General features: G+C 43.9%; 1 protein-coding gene across 5 annotated transcripts in view; it reads right to left on the bottom strand.

Moving 5' to 3' along the window:
• Window positions 1–15762, bottom strand: part of chd9 (chromodomain helicase DNA binding protein 9) — a 94969-nt gene extending 79207 nt beyond the window's left edge. For 3 of the 5 annotated variants that reach the window (XM_058089449.1, XM_058089450.1, XM_058089452.1), the window contains exons 1-2: window positions 15425–15762; window positions 8082–9720 (exon numbers count right to left, since the gene is read on the bottom strand). In XM_058089449.1, coding sequence (XP_057945432.1) covers window positions 8082–9617 — 1536 coding nt within the window. In that variant the 5' untranslated portion in view covers window positions 9618–9720; window positions 15425–15762. The remainder of the gene's footprint in view (window positions 1–8081; window positions 9721–15424) is intronic. The other 2 variants (XM_058089451.1, XM_058089458.1) reach the window with 2 other exon arrangements.
• Between the last annotated feature and the right edge of the window lie 570 nt (window positions 15763–16332).

Below are 16332 nucleotides of genomic sequence, written 5' to 3'. Positions count from 1 at the left end.
TTATTAAAAATATTATTCATTCATTTTCTTCCGCTTTTCCTCACAGGGGTCGCGGGGTGCAGGAGCCTATCCCAGCTGTCTTCGGGCGAGAGGCATTGTACACCCTGGACTGGTGGCCAGCCAATCACAGAGCACATATAGACAAACAACCATTCACACTCACATTCATACCTATGGACAATTTGGAGTCGCTAATTAACCTAGCATGTTTTGGAATGTGGGAGGAAACCGGAGTACCCAGAGAAAACCCATGCATGCACGGGGAGAACATGCAAATTCCACACAGAGATGGCCGAGGGTGGAATTGAACTTGGGTCTCCTAGCTGTGAGGTCTGGGTGCTAACCACTCGACCACCGTGCAGCCCAATATTATTATTATTTATTCATTTTCTACCGCTTTTTCTTCACAAGGGTCGCTGGAGCCTATCCCAGCGGTCTTCGGGCGAGAGGCGGTGTACACCCTAGACTGGTGGCCAGCCAATCACAGGGCACATATAGACAAACAACCATTCACACTCACATTCATACCTATGGACAATTTGGAGTCGCTAATTAACCTAGCATGTTTTGGGAATGTGGGAGGAAACCGGAGTACCCGGAGAAAACCCACGCCTGCACGGGGAGAACATGCAAACTCCACACAGAGATGGCCGATGGTGGAATTGAACACCGGTCTCCTAGCTGTGAGGTCTGCGCGCTAACCACTCGACCGCCGTGCAGCCCAATATTATTATTATTATTATTATTTTAGTCTGTATGGGCTCACCCCATTCACGCCGTTGTTCTATGGAACAAACCATAGTACAACCCTGCCCGTTTGGAAGCAGAAGACAAGGGAAATAAAACATGCATGAACGCAGCAATGTATTTAGGCCGGAAAAATGATCCAGTTTTCATTTTATTACAATTATTATCATTTTTTTGTCATGTTTTAACTTAGCGAGATCTTGCGACAACGCTAGCAATCACTAAGAACTAATTAATTCTCCAGCGGCCATCCATGGCCCTCCTCCTCCAATTGAAAGCCAAAGTGTACCGAACTTGATCAGAGCACTCAGCATCGCCAAACATTAGGTGTTAAGTGGGGTCAAGGGCCCAGTTTGAATTCACCCTTAGGGATACGACTCGGGAATGTTTGGCTATGCAACTGTCCAAACAAAAATATTTTACAATAGTCCTAGTAGGATCTTTGTATATAGTAGAAGCTTAGTTAGAGTACGCCTCAGTTAGCATCTTTTTCGGTTTTCTCAGTTAGCACACATATACATAATGTATGCATTCTATGCAAATTTTTTTGTTAAAATTAACCCAATTATTATGTTTTCTCGGCTGCACGGTGGTCATGTGGTTAGCGCGCAGATTTATTTATTTATTACAGTATGATTGGAAATAAAACTTGAATGTGCTTTAGAGTAGTCTGTGTACAGCTTGGAGAGAAGTTTCGTATCTACTGAAAATAAGTCGGGGCTGCACGAGTGCTTCCGATACTGACATTGTGGCATCGACTTTACGGTGGTCACTTTGTAGCAGCGGCTTAGTTCCAGACCTGACTGTGATACATGTATTTCTGCGATATACGATTCAATGTGCTGCACAGTGGACAAGTGGTTAGCACGCAGACCTCACAGCTAGGAGACCCGGGTTCGATCCCACCCTCGGCATTCTCTGTGTGGATTTTGCATGTTCTCCCCGTGCATGCGTGGGTTTTCTCCGGGTACTCCGGTTTCCTTCGCCATTCCAAAAATATGCTAGGTTAATTAGCCTTAGACTCCAAATTGTCCATAGGTATAAATGTGAGTGTGAATGGTTGTTTGTCTATATGTGCCCTGTGATTGGCTGGCCACCAGTCCAGCTGGGATAGGCTCCAGCATGCCCCTGTGACCCTTGTGAGGATAAGCGGTAAAAATGAATGAATAATAATAATAATAATAATAACAAAAAAGGGCTGCACGGCGGTCGAGGACCTCACAGCTAGGAGACCCGGGTTCGATCCCATCCTCGGCATTCTCTGTGTGGATTTTGCATGTTCTCCCCGTGCATGCGTGGGTTTTCTCCGGGTTCTCCGGTTTCCTCCCACATTCCAAAAACATGCTAGGTTAATTGGCGACTCCAAATTGTCCATAGGTATGAATGTGAGTGTGAATGGTTGTTTGTCTATATGTGCCCTGTGATTGGCTGGCCACCAGTCCAGCTGGGATAGGCTCCAGCATGCCCCTGTGACCCTTGTGAGGATAAGCGGTAAAAATGAATGAATAATAATAATAATAATAATAATAACAAAAAAGGGCTGCACGGCGGTCGAGGACCTCACAGCAAGGAGACCCGAGTTCAATTCCACCCTCGGCCATCTCTGTGTGGAAATTGCATGTTCTTCCCATACATGTTTTCTCCGGGTACTCCGGTTTCGCCCCACATTCCAAAAACATGCTAGGTTAATTAGCGACTCCAAATTGTCCATAGGTATGAATGTGAGTGTGAATGGTTGTTTGTCTATATGTGCCCTGTGATTGGCTGGCCACCAGTCCAGAGTGGTAGAAAATGAATGAATTGTGTTTTCTAGCTCCTAAAAAAAAAGAACACACTACATTTGTCCAGTACACTGAATTTCAAATGCATAAAATCTCCATATCAGGTTATGTACTGATTTCAAAATAATTGTATGTCATTAATTTCAATGTGCACCTGATCAGGTAGAAATAGCCGATTGCAGACCACGGCGATTCAGACATGGGAAATGTGCACATCAACATCCATACAGGAGTCAAAGACATTATTTTTACCCAATTGAACCTCTGAGTAAGTCCAGTCCTTTGGGACAATGACTCACGCTTGAACCCCAGGGGCTCATCACACCTGCGAGCTGATGGTGGCAGCATTCGGAGCTCCTAATTAGGTGCTTTCACTGCGGGGGAGTGGAGTAGAGAGAGACACAGAGAGAAAATGGGCCCCCCTAACCCCCTGATGTCTCGGCTGTTCAGCAAACACACCACAGTCAGCAGGCTCTTCACAAATCAGTGCACATGTTTAGCACTGTCAGCCTGGAGGCATCAACGCGAGACCGGACAAAGGGTACAGTCAAAAGGGGTCTTGATAAGGACAAAGGCAAGGCAGCAATCGCCCATTTCTGTTTCAAAATGGGGGCTTTACTTGGACACACAGCTTGGAAATTAACTTGCAGTCTTCTTGCTTAGTAAAGAAATGAGAGGAAAACATGGTGGACATCTCCTGGTGTTCTGCCCTGATCTTAGTTTGTGTTCTGATCCCACCACAAATGGCGCTTTCAGGTTAAAATGCAGCAAGTATAATATCCTTTTGGAATCTTTCCGAATGACCTTTCCGAAAGCAATGGTATACATGGAAAGGAATATTCCAATCGAGTGTCTACATGCGCCGCTAAAATCAACCAGAATAGTCAATGGGGCATGCCCAGTAAAACGTAACCATCAACATCACGTGATACCGACTTCCTCGAGTTTTTCTTTCACTTGTTGGAATAACTCCGTGTTGCCAGTTTTTCGTTCGTCCAGTCTTGGAATTTAGTTTGAATCAAAAAAAATAAAAAATCCGCAGAAGTCCAGTGCCGATTGCTCGCCTCCATTTTTTTTTAATCGAAGAACGTCTGGAGCTAGTCGCAGACGCAATGGGAACGTAGCCTTGGTGTCATTTTCTGAGAACTTGGAAAAACTTGGTTAAAATACACCTCATTAGCCACATTTACATGAGGAATTTTTCTCTTTCCATATGGAATCTTTCCGAATGACCTTTCCGAAAGTAACGGTACACATGGAAAGGAATATTCCAATCGCGTGTCTACATGCGCCGCTATAATCAACCAGAATAGTCAATGGGGCATGCCCAGTAAAACGTAAACATCAACATCACGTGATACCGACTTCCTCGAGTTTTTCTTTCACTTGTTGGAATAACTCCGTGTTGCCAGTTTTTCATTCGTCCAATCTTGAAATTTAGTTTGAATCAAAAAAAAAAAATTCCGCAGAAGTCCAGTGCCGATTGCTTGCCTCCATTTTTAAAACTGAAGAACGTCTGGAGCTGCGTGTTATGTCATATCTCAGCATTCGCTGAAAGAACGCACCCGGGAACAGGAAAAGATCAAATTCAATCTTGCTAATATTTTATAATTAAACTCGGGACATGTTTTATATAGATATATATTTTCTTTTTTAATAAAAGTGGACTTGTGAATGGCGTATAGAAGGGTTTAGATTCTGTTCCACAGATGGCGCTAATGCACACGAAAGCTGCTTGCCAACCGCCAATAAACAACAGAAGAAGAAAAACACCACGAAGAAGAACGCAGTCTGACAACTTTTTGTTTGAGCGGGTACAAAATACCTCAATCGGATTGGGGAAAGGAATATTTCATATATATTCATTCGGATTGGCACTTTTCTTTCGGAATGAGGTGCCTACAAAGGCAAAGGCAATAACCCGAATGCAATTGGAATATTTGGGTCCATGTATACGTGGATGCTAATACAAACATGATTACTACTATCAGTAATATACAAGTATCTATAAAGTCTATACACAGTAGTTGCCATATTTTCCCTACCAAATGGGAGGTGGGGGTCCTGCAACATGTGGTCAACACCAAAGGCACGTGGAGACCCCCCAGTCATGTGAACAGGGGCTACGCTATTAGCACACTTTGACACTGGCTCTAATTAAACGTTTGTGTTGCCGCCTTGGTGCCTTGGTGGTGTTTGTTTGGTCAGGTTGGAACATGGTAATCGCACTCGGGTGTGCACCAAATCAACTGGTTTCTCATCTCGGTTTGGTCTAAAACAAACAAACAAATTGAAGGAGAAAAAAAAAACAAAAAAACAAAACATCTCACTTCGCATTGCAGTGATGCGGACCGTAAGGGTTTTGACTGGTTGGATATATTATACATAACATAAATTAATTCATACAGGGCGTGCATGTAAATAATCAACAAGTGTCATGGTTGCTCACCGAGTTGACTCTCTGGGAAAAACGCCACATGTATTGTTCTCAGTAGGGAATTGAACATTAAACGCTGAACCCCAACAAAGAACTACAAAAGGTGCGACTGCATAGAAGCGTAATCCAGGCGATAAGGGACATCCAGACGGATGCACACGGACAAAGAACCACAAGACTCACCAAACCATAGAAGAAGAAATGACACAGGCGCATCATCAAGCGAATCATTATGGAGAATAAGATAACAGAATGTCGACAGGATTGAGTCATGCCAATCGAAATATTCAAATATTACGTTTGCTTGCCGTTAAAGCTCACTTCTGGTCATGTGATGGCAACAAAGTGGCCATTGGTTTTTTCATGTTGACAAGCCTCCGTTTTTTTTTCTGGGCACCCAGAATGCCGTTTCCATGTGGATAGGAGGCTGAAACGATAAAATATTTTTCCGTTTTGACGTGAACATGTTTCGATATGGATGGTCCCTGGGAAAAATAAGAGTACCAAACCACAGATGCTACAGCACCATTATTCAAGCCACAGGTCCAAGTGACAATTCCTATTCCGTACCTGTATTGGAGTTTTTACCGTATTTTCTGGACTATAAGTCGCTCCGGAGTATAAGTCGCACAAAGCCAAAAATGCATAATTAGGTAGAAAAAAAACATACATAAGTCGCTCTGGAGTATAAGTCGCAGGAACAGCCAACCTATGAAAAAAAGTGTGACTTATAGTCCGGAAAATATGGCATATATACTGTATTTTCTGGACTATAAGTTGCTCCGGAGTATAAGTTGCACAAGGCCAAAAATGCATAATTAGGTAGAAAAAAACATACATAAGTCGCTCTGGAGTATAAGTCGCAGGAACAGCCAACCTATGAAAAAAAGTGTGACTTCTAGTCCGCATAATACGGTATATATACCGTATTTTCTATTTTCTGGACTATAAGTCGCTCCGGAGTATAAGTCGCACGAGGCCAAAAATGCATAATTAGGTAGAAAAAAAAACATACATAAGTCGCACTGGAGTATAAGTGGCATTTTTTGCGGGTAATTTATTTTCCAAACTACTTGACCAAAACAGACATTACGTCCTCTTGGAAGGCAAGTTCTAACAATAAAAGAATAGAGAACAGGCTGAATAGGTGTAAGATATGCTAACACAATGCTTATTCAGCTACACAAAAAATAAACATGAACACAAAAGGTGTCCAGTGTTTATGGAACATAAACACTTTTTTCATTTATAAGTCGCTCTGGAGTATAAGTCGCAGGAACAGCCAACCTATGAAAAAAAAGTGCGACTTATAGTCCGGATAATACGGTATATGTACCGTATTTTCTGGACTATAAGTCGCTCCGGAGTATAAAGTCGCACAAGGCAAAAAATTTGGTAGAAAAAAACATACATAAGTATGTTACATAAACACTTTTTTTTTCATTTATAAGTCGCTCTGGAGTATAAGTCGCAGGAACAGCGAACCTATGAAAAAAAAGTGTGACTTATAGTCCGGAAAATATGGCATATATACTGTATTTTCTGGACTATAAGTCGCTCCGGAGTAAAAGTCGCACAGGAAATTAGTCGAAAAAAATATACATAAGTCGCACTGGAATATAAGTGTCATTTTTTGCGGGTAATTTATTTTCCAAACTACTTGACCAAAACAGACATTATGTCCTCTTGGAAGGCAAGTTCTAACAATAATAAAAGAATAGAGAACAGGCTGAATAGGTCTAAGATATGCTAACACAATGCTTATTCAGCTACACAAAAAATAAACATGAAGACAAAACAGTTTTTTTTTCATTTATAAGTCGCTCTGGAGTATAAGTCGCAGGAACAGCCAACCTATGAAAAAAAGTGTGACTTATAGTCCTGAAAATACGGTATTTATTATCTTTCTTATCGGTAAGAGTGTATAGAAGTGACATATTCAACCATGTTTGTTGTTTGTGAAATTTACGTAGTTAAGAGTGGGGGCTGACGCGATCGCAGAAAGCTCAAACCTCACTCCCGATGATAAAACATGAGCATATTCATGCAAAAAAAAACTAGTTCAATTGCATTACCTAGGTATGTTTTTAAAAGCCTGAAACAATCTAATTAAGGTGTTTACATGCCCTTTAAAAAAAAGCTGGTTTTAAGTGAATTCATGGAATAATTTGTTGTTTTCAAGCGCATGTAAAAACGTGTGAACACACATGACTGCGTCGCCGCCACTGTCAAACTTTGTCGGCTGCTTTAGCCTTTGGACGTGTGTCATCACCGAGTGTCTGTGCGGATGCTGCTAGGTAACGAGCCAACTAAAGATCCGGGATCTGCCTGGAGCCTGTTACAGCCAGCTGAGGCAAATCACCCAGCATCCGCCCCCCCCCCCCCACCCCCACTGCCACCCCCCACCCAACTCATTGCTCTCCGCTGCTGTCTCATTCCCTCCCTTCCTTTCCTAAGCTGTCCGTCTTTTTTTTTTTTTTTTTTTTCCATGAGCTACTGCTCTCCACATCTCTTGGACCCCTTCCCCCTCCCTTGAGTGCTTTCCTTCAGCACACTCTAGTTTTTTTTTTTTTTTTCCTTCCTCCTCCTACTGCCGCCTGCCTCTCTCGCACATGCACACGCCGGACACTGTGGCAGCTACCACAACAGTGCGCAACCTCCCCCACACTCCAAAGCGAGGCACTGCGCGAGTGCTCCTGGCTTGCCCTGACCCACATCTTGATATAGCCCTAAGTATGCTTACAGCTAAGTCCTGAAGACACTCTGCTCTTAACCTAATCAGGCCTGACCTGCTGTCGGTGTGCAGGACAGATAGACAGACGGACAGACAGACAGACAGACGAGCCAAAAGGGTGGACAAGAACTTCCAGTGCCTTTCTGCTCAATAAGACGTGCCGATTCCCGACAGGTTTTTATCAGGCAAAGCTAGTTAAACATTACAAGACAGGTTAGATTCAGTGCCACCAGAAATGGTCGCAGAGTTGAGATATGCTGCTGCAGCCATCTTTGATGGAAATTTAAAGGGCCAGATTCCACAGATTCAAACCTGAACCTTTTTGCGTGCTCACCAACTCGTTACACTAACCACAATTACAAGTAATAAAAACGTATATTACCTCTTCCCTTTGTTCAACAGGTAGTGGTTTGCTGTGCTTGGGACCCCATGTATTGTTTGAATCCGCCCAGGAGGCGTTTGATTGATCCGGCTGGCTGAGGGCGGCCTCCAGCTGGGGCAGTAAGTCAGGCAGGAGGTCGGGCGGATCCAGAACCCCTCCCAAATCTCCATCCTGAGCGTCTGATGCCAGTAGGCTGTCTCCGAGAGACGGGTATCCGTTAGCGTTGACGGCCCCGCAGCTTTGCGGCTGCTCAGAGGGCAACTGGCGGGTCAGGCTCGGGTAGCAGCTCATGGATTCCCCAAAAATCTCAGACGACCTGTTGTTTCCTGGCGTTTCTCCAGAGCAGCGCAGAGCCCGGAAAGGACACTCCTCTGCCTGGCTCGCTGGCATTCTAGCATGCCGCTGGCCTCGAACTGACGCAGATGGAAACTGACATGCCGCCCCTGGGAGCTCGGGGAGAGCTGCGGCGAGGGGAGCGGCGGCGGTGGCGGCGGGCCTCGTCGCCACCGAAGCCGACGACAAAGACGGCTGACCGAGACTGGGCATTTCTGGCTCTCCGGGGTACGCAGGGTACTGAGCCGGTTGGTACGTGGCGGAAGAATTCACGGAGTATGCGGGCAGCGAGTGGACCATGGCCGACGTATTCATGGGAACGTTATTGTCAGTCATTCCCGATCTGCAGAAGTCTTGAGCTCGCATCTGATAGCCGCACTGCTGCTGCTGCAAGCAAGACGCGGGGTCTCGAAGGGGGCCGTTTTGACCATCCGCATAGGTCTTACTCGGCAGAACCCCTGAATGAAACCGCGTTCCTCCTGCGGTCAGATGGTGTTGGATCTGCTGTGGACTCTGGTGGAGTTGCTGCTGCTGACTCCGAGGTTGACTCCCCTGGTGAAAGGAGAAGCCGTGATGGTGCCGTGGCTCCAGGGGGATGGCCTGGGTGTTAATTTGTTGGTGCGGGCGCTGGTTTAACAGCTGTTGCGGGTGACTTTGCTGTTGTTGCAGCTGCTGGCGCATTCGGTGATGCGTCGGTTGTTGTCTGACGTGGAGCTGCTGGTTGTGCAGTTGCTGCTGCTGTTGACAAATCGGCTGCTGGGACACCGGGTGGTACATGTTCCCGTTCTGGTCCTGGTTGCCCCACATTGCGGTGCTGCTGCTGAAAAATAACCCGTTGGATTGAGGTACTTGGGTGACGGTGGCGCTGTGGTACGGGCCCGGTTGCTCCACAATCATGCCACCGCCTCCGCTACCCGCACCCCCGAGACCAGGAAATGCCTGGCCAACCGGATTCTGCACTTTGCTTCCAATGTAGTGACCCATCTGATTGTAAGACGGCATCGCTTGTTGAGTCGACGTGGAAGACGCCGGGAGAATCATGTCCTGGCTCTTCCCCGGGCCAAGAGGCTCTGGTACTTGGATGGGCTCAAAGTCGGTGCCGAGATTGAGCTCATCGGCAAATGACGGCGCCGAGGGGAAGCAGTCGACGTCCACCCCTTCCAGACCTCCACCAAAGAGGTTGGGGTCGTCAAAAAAATCCATTGCGATGCTCTGAAAGTCGATGGAACCTCCTGAAGTGTGTGGATCCCGGTTGGTTCCGATGAACCACGGCGGCAACGGAGCTATGGCATCATATCAAATGTGCCTGGGGAGATAAAAAAAAAATAGAGAGTTTGGTTAACAATATTTTTGGACTTGGTCGGGAACCAAAGAGAGACCCCAGGCCGCCAACTGTCAAAGTAAAATGTTGTAAGCTAGTTTATTGTCGGTAAAATAGGCAAATATTGTGCCGGTTTTAGGGATGGGAAAACCGAGTTCACTAGCCACGTATACATGGACCCAAATATTCCAATTCCATTCGGGTTATTTGCTCAAACGGAAAGAATCTAACCTTTGTATACACCTCATTCCGAAAAAGAAAAGTGCCAATCCGAATGAATATATAATGGGATTCCCAGGGGTGGAATATTCCTTTCCCCAATCCGATTGAGGTATCTTGTACCCGCTCAAACGGAAAGTTGTCAGACTGCATTCTTCTTCGTGGTGTTTTTCTTCTTCTGTTGTTTATTGGCGGTTGGCAAGCAGCTTTGGTGCGCATTAGCGCCATCTGTGGAACAGAATCTAAACCCTTCTATACGCCATTCACAAGTCCACTTTTATTTATTAAAAAAGAAAATATATATCTATATAAAACTTGTGCCGAGTTTAATTATAAAATATTAGCAAGATTGAACTTTATTGTCAAACAATCATTTTCCGAGTCGATTAATTAGTCGATTAATCGAAGCTTGTTGTTTTGATTATTTGAGTAATCGGTTAGGCCCTAGATCAGGGGTCACAAACTGGAGCTAGGGTCTGGGCGAGGCTTTTTTTTCCAAAAAAAACAACAAAAAACGCATTTATTAAAAAACAGAAAAATGAGTAAACTTTGCTTTGGTTCCGATTTTCTACAATAAAAGTTCTGATAAAACATTCCACTGTTCTCAAATATCTTACTTTTTATTTTTCTACACAAAATAAGATGAAAAATAAATAAACAAATCAAGAATAAAGAAAATCAATCAATCAGTAATAAATAAATAAATATAATAATAATAATAAAACAGCAAATAATAAAAACTTAAGAAACCACATATAGTTGGTGGGTAGACAAATTATTTTTTTTCAGATTAAAATGAACAAAGCATTATTAGAGCCCTGTAGACATGACAAAACACGACTATAGTCACATTTATACTCTTTTTATTTACAACATATTGCGCAACTGCAGGGTCTTGAGACACATGCTAACTCGCAAACTAGAGAGCTAGCGACCTAAACGGTAGCCTTCAAGTTATTTCCTTTAAACTTAAATAGCCAAAAACTTACCACTTCCACACGGATAGGGAGGATAACTATTAACAGTTATTTAACCTTTAACATGAACATTAATCAAACGTAATAATTTTTTCTGGGTACATGATACCATATAACTTTCATATCAAGGCGGGGGCCTCAAACATGTGGCCCGCGGGCCAAATGTGGCCCGCAGGACACTAGTCTGCCCTAGATTAACCAAGTTAATATGAAACTTGTTGTAGATGATCGCTGCATAAAACAAATCACACACACCGATCATTCTCACCGTACACGACTAACTCAAAGTGATCCCCCCCCCACACTACCAACCTCAATTCCTACCATCTGCTTCTGCTGTGAAAACATGCTGGAAGAACTTCATAATGGCCCACCCTGCTGGTTTGAAAAAGGGGCGCTACAAAGCCACGTAATAGCTAGGTCAGAAACCCAACGCTGTCAATTATCTATCAGCAGGCCTTTCATGTGTGCAGCAAAGCAGCTGCTGCCGCGAGCCAACTGCCAGCCACCGGCAGCAGGTGCCTTTTCCTGCTACAACCCCCCCACCCCCCAGTCTTTCTTTTTCCAATCCAACCAACCCTCCCCGAGCTCGACAACCGACGGAGCTACCGGGCCAGGAAGCGAAAGAGGAGTCGTTAGACAGCTGATAGAATTTCAACAGCGCAGAGACGCAGGAAAGACGAGGTTTCTTTGAAGGCGTGGACTCGTCTGACGTCGCCGCTACAGGAAGAAGGCGCGTAATCGTGTTGGGGCGTTTATTTGGGAAAACCTGAACAGCACCTGCCTTCATGACTTGTTTTGAAACCCTGAAATTCTACCATTGGTAAGAATTCAGAGCAACTGTTGCAATCCAGATGCAATTTTTCAGCCGTTCATCAAATGTGAGGAACTTGAAGGCGGACTTCTTTTGACGGCCAGTCAAAGCCAACGGAGGAAGCGCCGCACTATGAATGAACACACATTACACTCGGAATATTGTATGGTCATATCACCTCATACTTTGGTACGTGACAAAAATAAAACTTAAAAAAAAAACTTTTTAGGAAAGCAGGAAGTGAACAAATGTAACTATACAGTATATCACTATATTGACAGTTACTATGGTACCCATTATGTAATTGTATGGTCATATCACCGCGTACTTTAAAACTTTAATTTAAATTACATTAATTAAAATTAAAATTAAAATTAAAATTAAAATTAAAATTAAAATTAAAATTAAAATTAAAATTAAAATTAAAATTAAAATTAAAATTAAAATTAAAATTAAAATTAAAAATACTTAAACTATATTAGGAAAGCAGGAAGTGAACAAATGCAATTGTAAAAGTACCAGATGGAGGGGTAGGATTTAATAAGCTTTGCTTCTTCCTACTCCTTTTGGACATGTGGAACTGGGAACTGATTATGGGATGCACTCAGTTGTAATTACCATTACCATTACATTGCCATTATAATCTTGACAATTACAACAACTGCCATGTTGTGTGGATTACAGGTCCGCTACCGTGCAAACAACTTTTTAATGATGTCTATTCGTTTAAGACCTAGCTAGATTGGCCTACCCCCCGTGAACACGTCCCTCTCTTCACGGAAATTAGCCTTGGCTTCACTACACATCTTAAAGTAAAGCCCAAAACTCTGCCAACTAGTCAGCTACTACGTTTTCTCAATTTAATTCAATTCCAATGGGAATGTCAAGCGTTTAAATAAATTAAATCACAATAATAATGAAAAACAAGAGTATTTACAAAAAAAAATAACGTTTTCTTTCTGGACACGTGCTAAATGATTTTGAAGGTTTTTGAGCAAACAATCAATTAGGGAAGTAATTAGAATGGAAGCAAGCTAAAAACAACTTTACCTGCTTACTGACTTGCCTTAAATCAACGAGACATAATCCTGCTAACCTTTTCACGCCCCCCGCCCCTGTCCCTGCCCCCCCTCCCCACATCTTCCTACTAACCCCAAGGCTCTAACCTTCACGTGGTGTCGACTTCCAGCTGTTTCCTGAACAATCGTGACGACACATGCCCAACAATATCAACACGCGGCTTCACCCTCTCCTCCCTTCTTAACCTTCTCAAGGACCCATTTGTTGGCGAAAACTCACACCTTCGACACCAAAACATGACGATTGACATGTTTTGCCAAGCGTGTTTGCTATGGACAGGACTACTCTGCTGTTTTTAAGCATCCGCTGTAAAAACGTAAGTCATATATCTTCTCTATGAGGGGAGAACTCTGCTGTTTTTAAGCAACCATTGCAAAAACGCAAGCTAAAGATCCTTTATATGACAGGAAAACAAGTACACAGCTGTTTTGGAGGACTGACCATCCACTATAAGACAGCTATTTTTGAGAACCTACTATAAAAGCTGTATCCCGGCTGTTTTTAAAGACCTACTGCAAAAAAATGCTAGTAAAAGATTCCCTATCTGACAGGAGCACTGATGATTAAAAGGACAAAAATACTAATCGGACACACTATATGGCAGGTACACACTGCTGTTTTTAGGTATTTCTGCTAAACTGTAGTCAAAGATCATTTGTATGACAGCCGTTATGAAAGGACCTACTGCAAAAACATTAGCCAAAGATCCTTTATATGACAGGAAAACAAGTACCCATCTGTTTTGGAGGACCGACCATCTGCTATAAGACAGCTATTTTTGAGAACCTACTATAAAAGATGTACCCTGGCTGTTTTTAAAGACCTACTGTAAAAAAAATGCTAGTCCAAGATCCCCTATCTGACAGGAGTACTGATGATTATAAGGAATTACTGCAAAAATACTAGTCGGACACTCGATATGGCAGGTACACATTGTTGTTACACACTGCTGTTTTTAGGTATTTCTGCTAAACTGTAGTCAAAGATCATCTGTATGACAGCCGTTATGAAAGGACCTACTGCAAAAACACTAGCCAAAGATCCTTTATATGACAGGAAAACGAGTGCACAGCTGTTTTGGAAGACCGACCATCTGCTATAATACAGCTGTGCCCAGCTATTTTTGAGAATCTACTATAAAAGCTGTACCCCGACTGTTTTTAAAGACCTACTGCCAAAGATCCTTTATATGACAGGAAAACAAGTACCCATCTGTTTTGTAGGACCGACCATCCGCTATAAGACAGCTATTTTTGAGAACCTACTATAAAAGATGTACCCTGGCTGTTTTTAAAGACCTACTGTAAAAAAAAATGCTAGTCCAAGATTTCCTATCTGACAGGAGTACTGATGATTATAAGGAATTACTGCAAAAATACTAGTCGGACGCTCGATATGGCAGGTACACACTGCTGTTTTTAGGTATTTCTGCTAAACTGTAGTCAAAGATCATCTGTATGACAGCCGTTATGAAAGGACCTACTGCAAAAACATTAGCCAAAGATCCTTTATATGACAGGAAAATGAGTACACAGCTGTTTTGGAGGACCGACCATTCGCCAGTAAGGAATTACTGCAAAAATACTAGTCGGACACTCAATATGGCAGGTACACACTGCTGTTTTTATGCCTTTCTGCTAAACTGTAGTCAAACTAGTCAAAGATCCTCTATATAACAGGAGCATTCTGCTGTTTTAGGGGGATATACTTCCAAAACATCAGAAATCCTGCTCTGCTGTTTCTAAGGAGGTAAACACTAGTCAAAGATCCTCTACTTGACAGGACCACCACTGTTTTAAGGATCCACAGCAAAAACATTGGTCAAAGATCCTGTAATTACTAGATCTCCTTTTAAAAGGAGGGACAACTATTCATTGATTCTGTATATGGTTGCTGTTTTTGATGATCTACAGCTAAATTAGTCAAAGCTCCCCTTGAAAAAGTTTGCCAAACATGGCACCATTGAAGAGGAAGAGGTCGCCATGTTTGTTCTCGTCTCAATTAGCGGCCACCAGGCTAACCTCTCAAGTCAAGTAGCATCCTCCTTCCGCCCTTCCTTCGAAACTCCAGCATAAACAATGGCAGCCAAACTAGATCAAATACAATTAAATAAGAACTTAAAAGTATTAGCTTCACTTTGACCGCTTCGAATAAGGTGTCGGGGAAGAAGGGGGCGGTTGGTGAATGGACGATGGCTTGAGATTAGAAAGAGGGTCGACTGTGATGGTGTCCGAGATAACACGGAGATAACAACACCAGCAGCAGCAACGCCGGGTGTCATTTCCTGGGCCGAGTTTCGGATTCATTCGGCACGGCAGACGAGCCACACGACACGGGTTCGGCTCACTCTGAACTGGTCGCTGTCAGTTCAGGACTACCACCCAACCCTCCAGCGTCCACACGCACACTCGCCACTTGCCACCCGGGAAACTGCGCCAAAGTGCGGCCATGCTGTTCCAAAGTGGCCCCGGAACAAGTGCGCTAAAGTCAACGGGCGTCAGAATGACATGAGGCGCAACACTTGACAGCTTTCTCCTCCTCCCTCGCTTTACGGAAGAAGTATCCGAAACAAAAACCTCACCGAGCGGCGGCGTCTTACCCGAAATGGAGCCCCGGTTCGCTTGCGTGTTCTCGGTGTGAAGTTAGTTTTTGCAGTCCTCAGCTCCACACAGCTGCTGCTCCTCCACCAGCGCCGCCGCCGCCGCTGCTGCTGTTGCTGCTGACGTGACTGCGATAACGCCACATTTGCATACTAGTGACCTCCTCCCTGATTGGTCGTCCGACGGAGCGTTCGCCTCAATTTGGCCCCGTTTAAAAACCCGTTCCCCAGGTCTGGGAGACGGTGAGGCGCGCGGCACCGCCCACAGCCATTGCACAGGAGAGCGGTTGATTCAATCATGGATTCGCGACCAAAGTCCTGCGCTTGATGACACGGGCGCATATAAAATGGCCGCGTTAGGAGCCAAAGCCAATCCGGAGAGCTTTTACTTTGGCAGTACGAGTCAGTCCTCCATGCAAAACATGTCAGAAAGGACCCGCGACGGCGTAATTCACTGTGAGAATATACGGACCTCTAGTGGACTGATTGGGGTATTACACCCTTAAAGCCACTTTTTACGGAACTATGCAATAACGCTTGTCAAAGACACTTTTGTAACAAAGATGCCACGCATTTTTAGGACTTCCTGCAAAACTATATAGCCAAAGATCCTCCAAAACAGAAGATCTTTACTATATTAACGTACTGCCAAAAACAATGGTAAATAATTCCTGACATGACAGGAGCAGAGTTTTGTTTTAAAGGACTTACTGTTTTAAAGTCATCACGTGATGTGGATGAAACCAAAGTATAGCAAAGGGGGGGGGGGGGGCGGAAAAGAGTTGAAAACAGCAAATCTAAGAATCTTTTATAAGGACCTGCTGCGTTCAAAGACACTCTAGATGTCAGGAGCATGCTGCTGTTTATAAGGATATATTGTCAATGATCCTCTATTACAAGAGTTGATC

Source organism: Doryrhamphus excisus, chromosome 12 (assembly GCF_030265055.1).
Source record: "Doryrhamphus excisus isolate RoL2022-K1 chromosome 12, RoL_Dexc_1.0, whole genome shotgun sequence".
NCBI classification, from domain to species: domain Eukaryota; kingdom Metazoa; phylum Chordata; class Actinopteri; order Syngnathiformes; family Syngnathidae; genus Doryrhamphus; species Doryrhamphus excisus.
The sequence above is the reverse complement of the archived record's forward strand: the minus strand, read 5'-3'. Positions and strand labels throughout refer to the sequence as shown.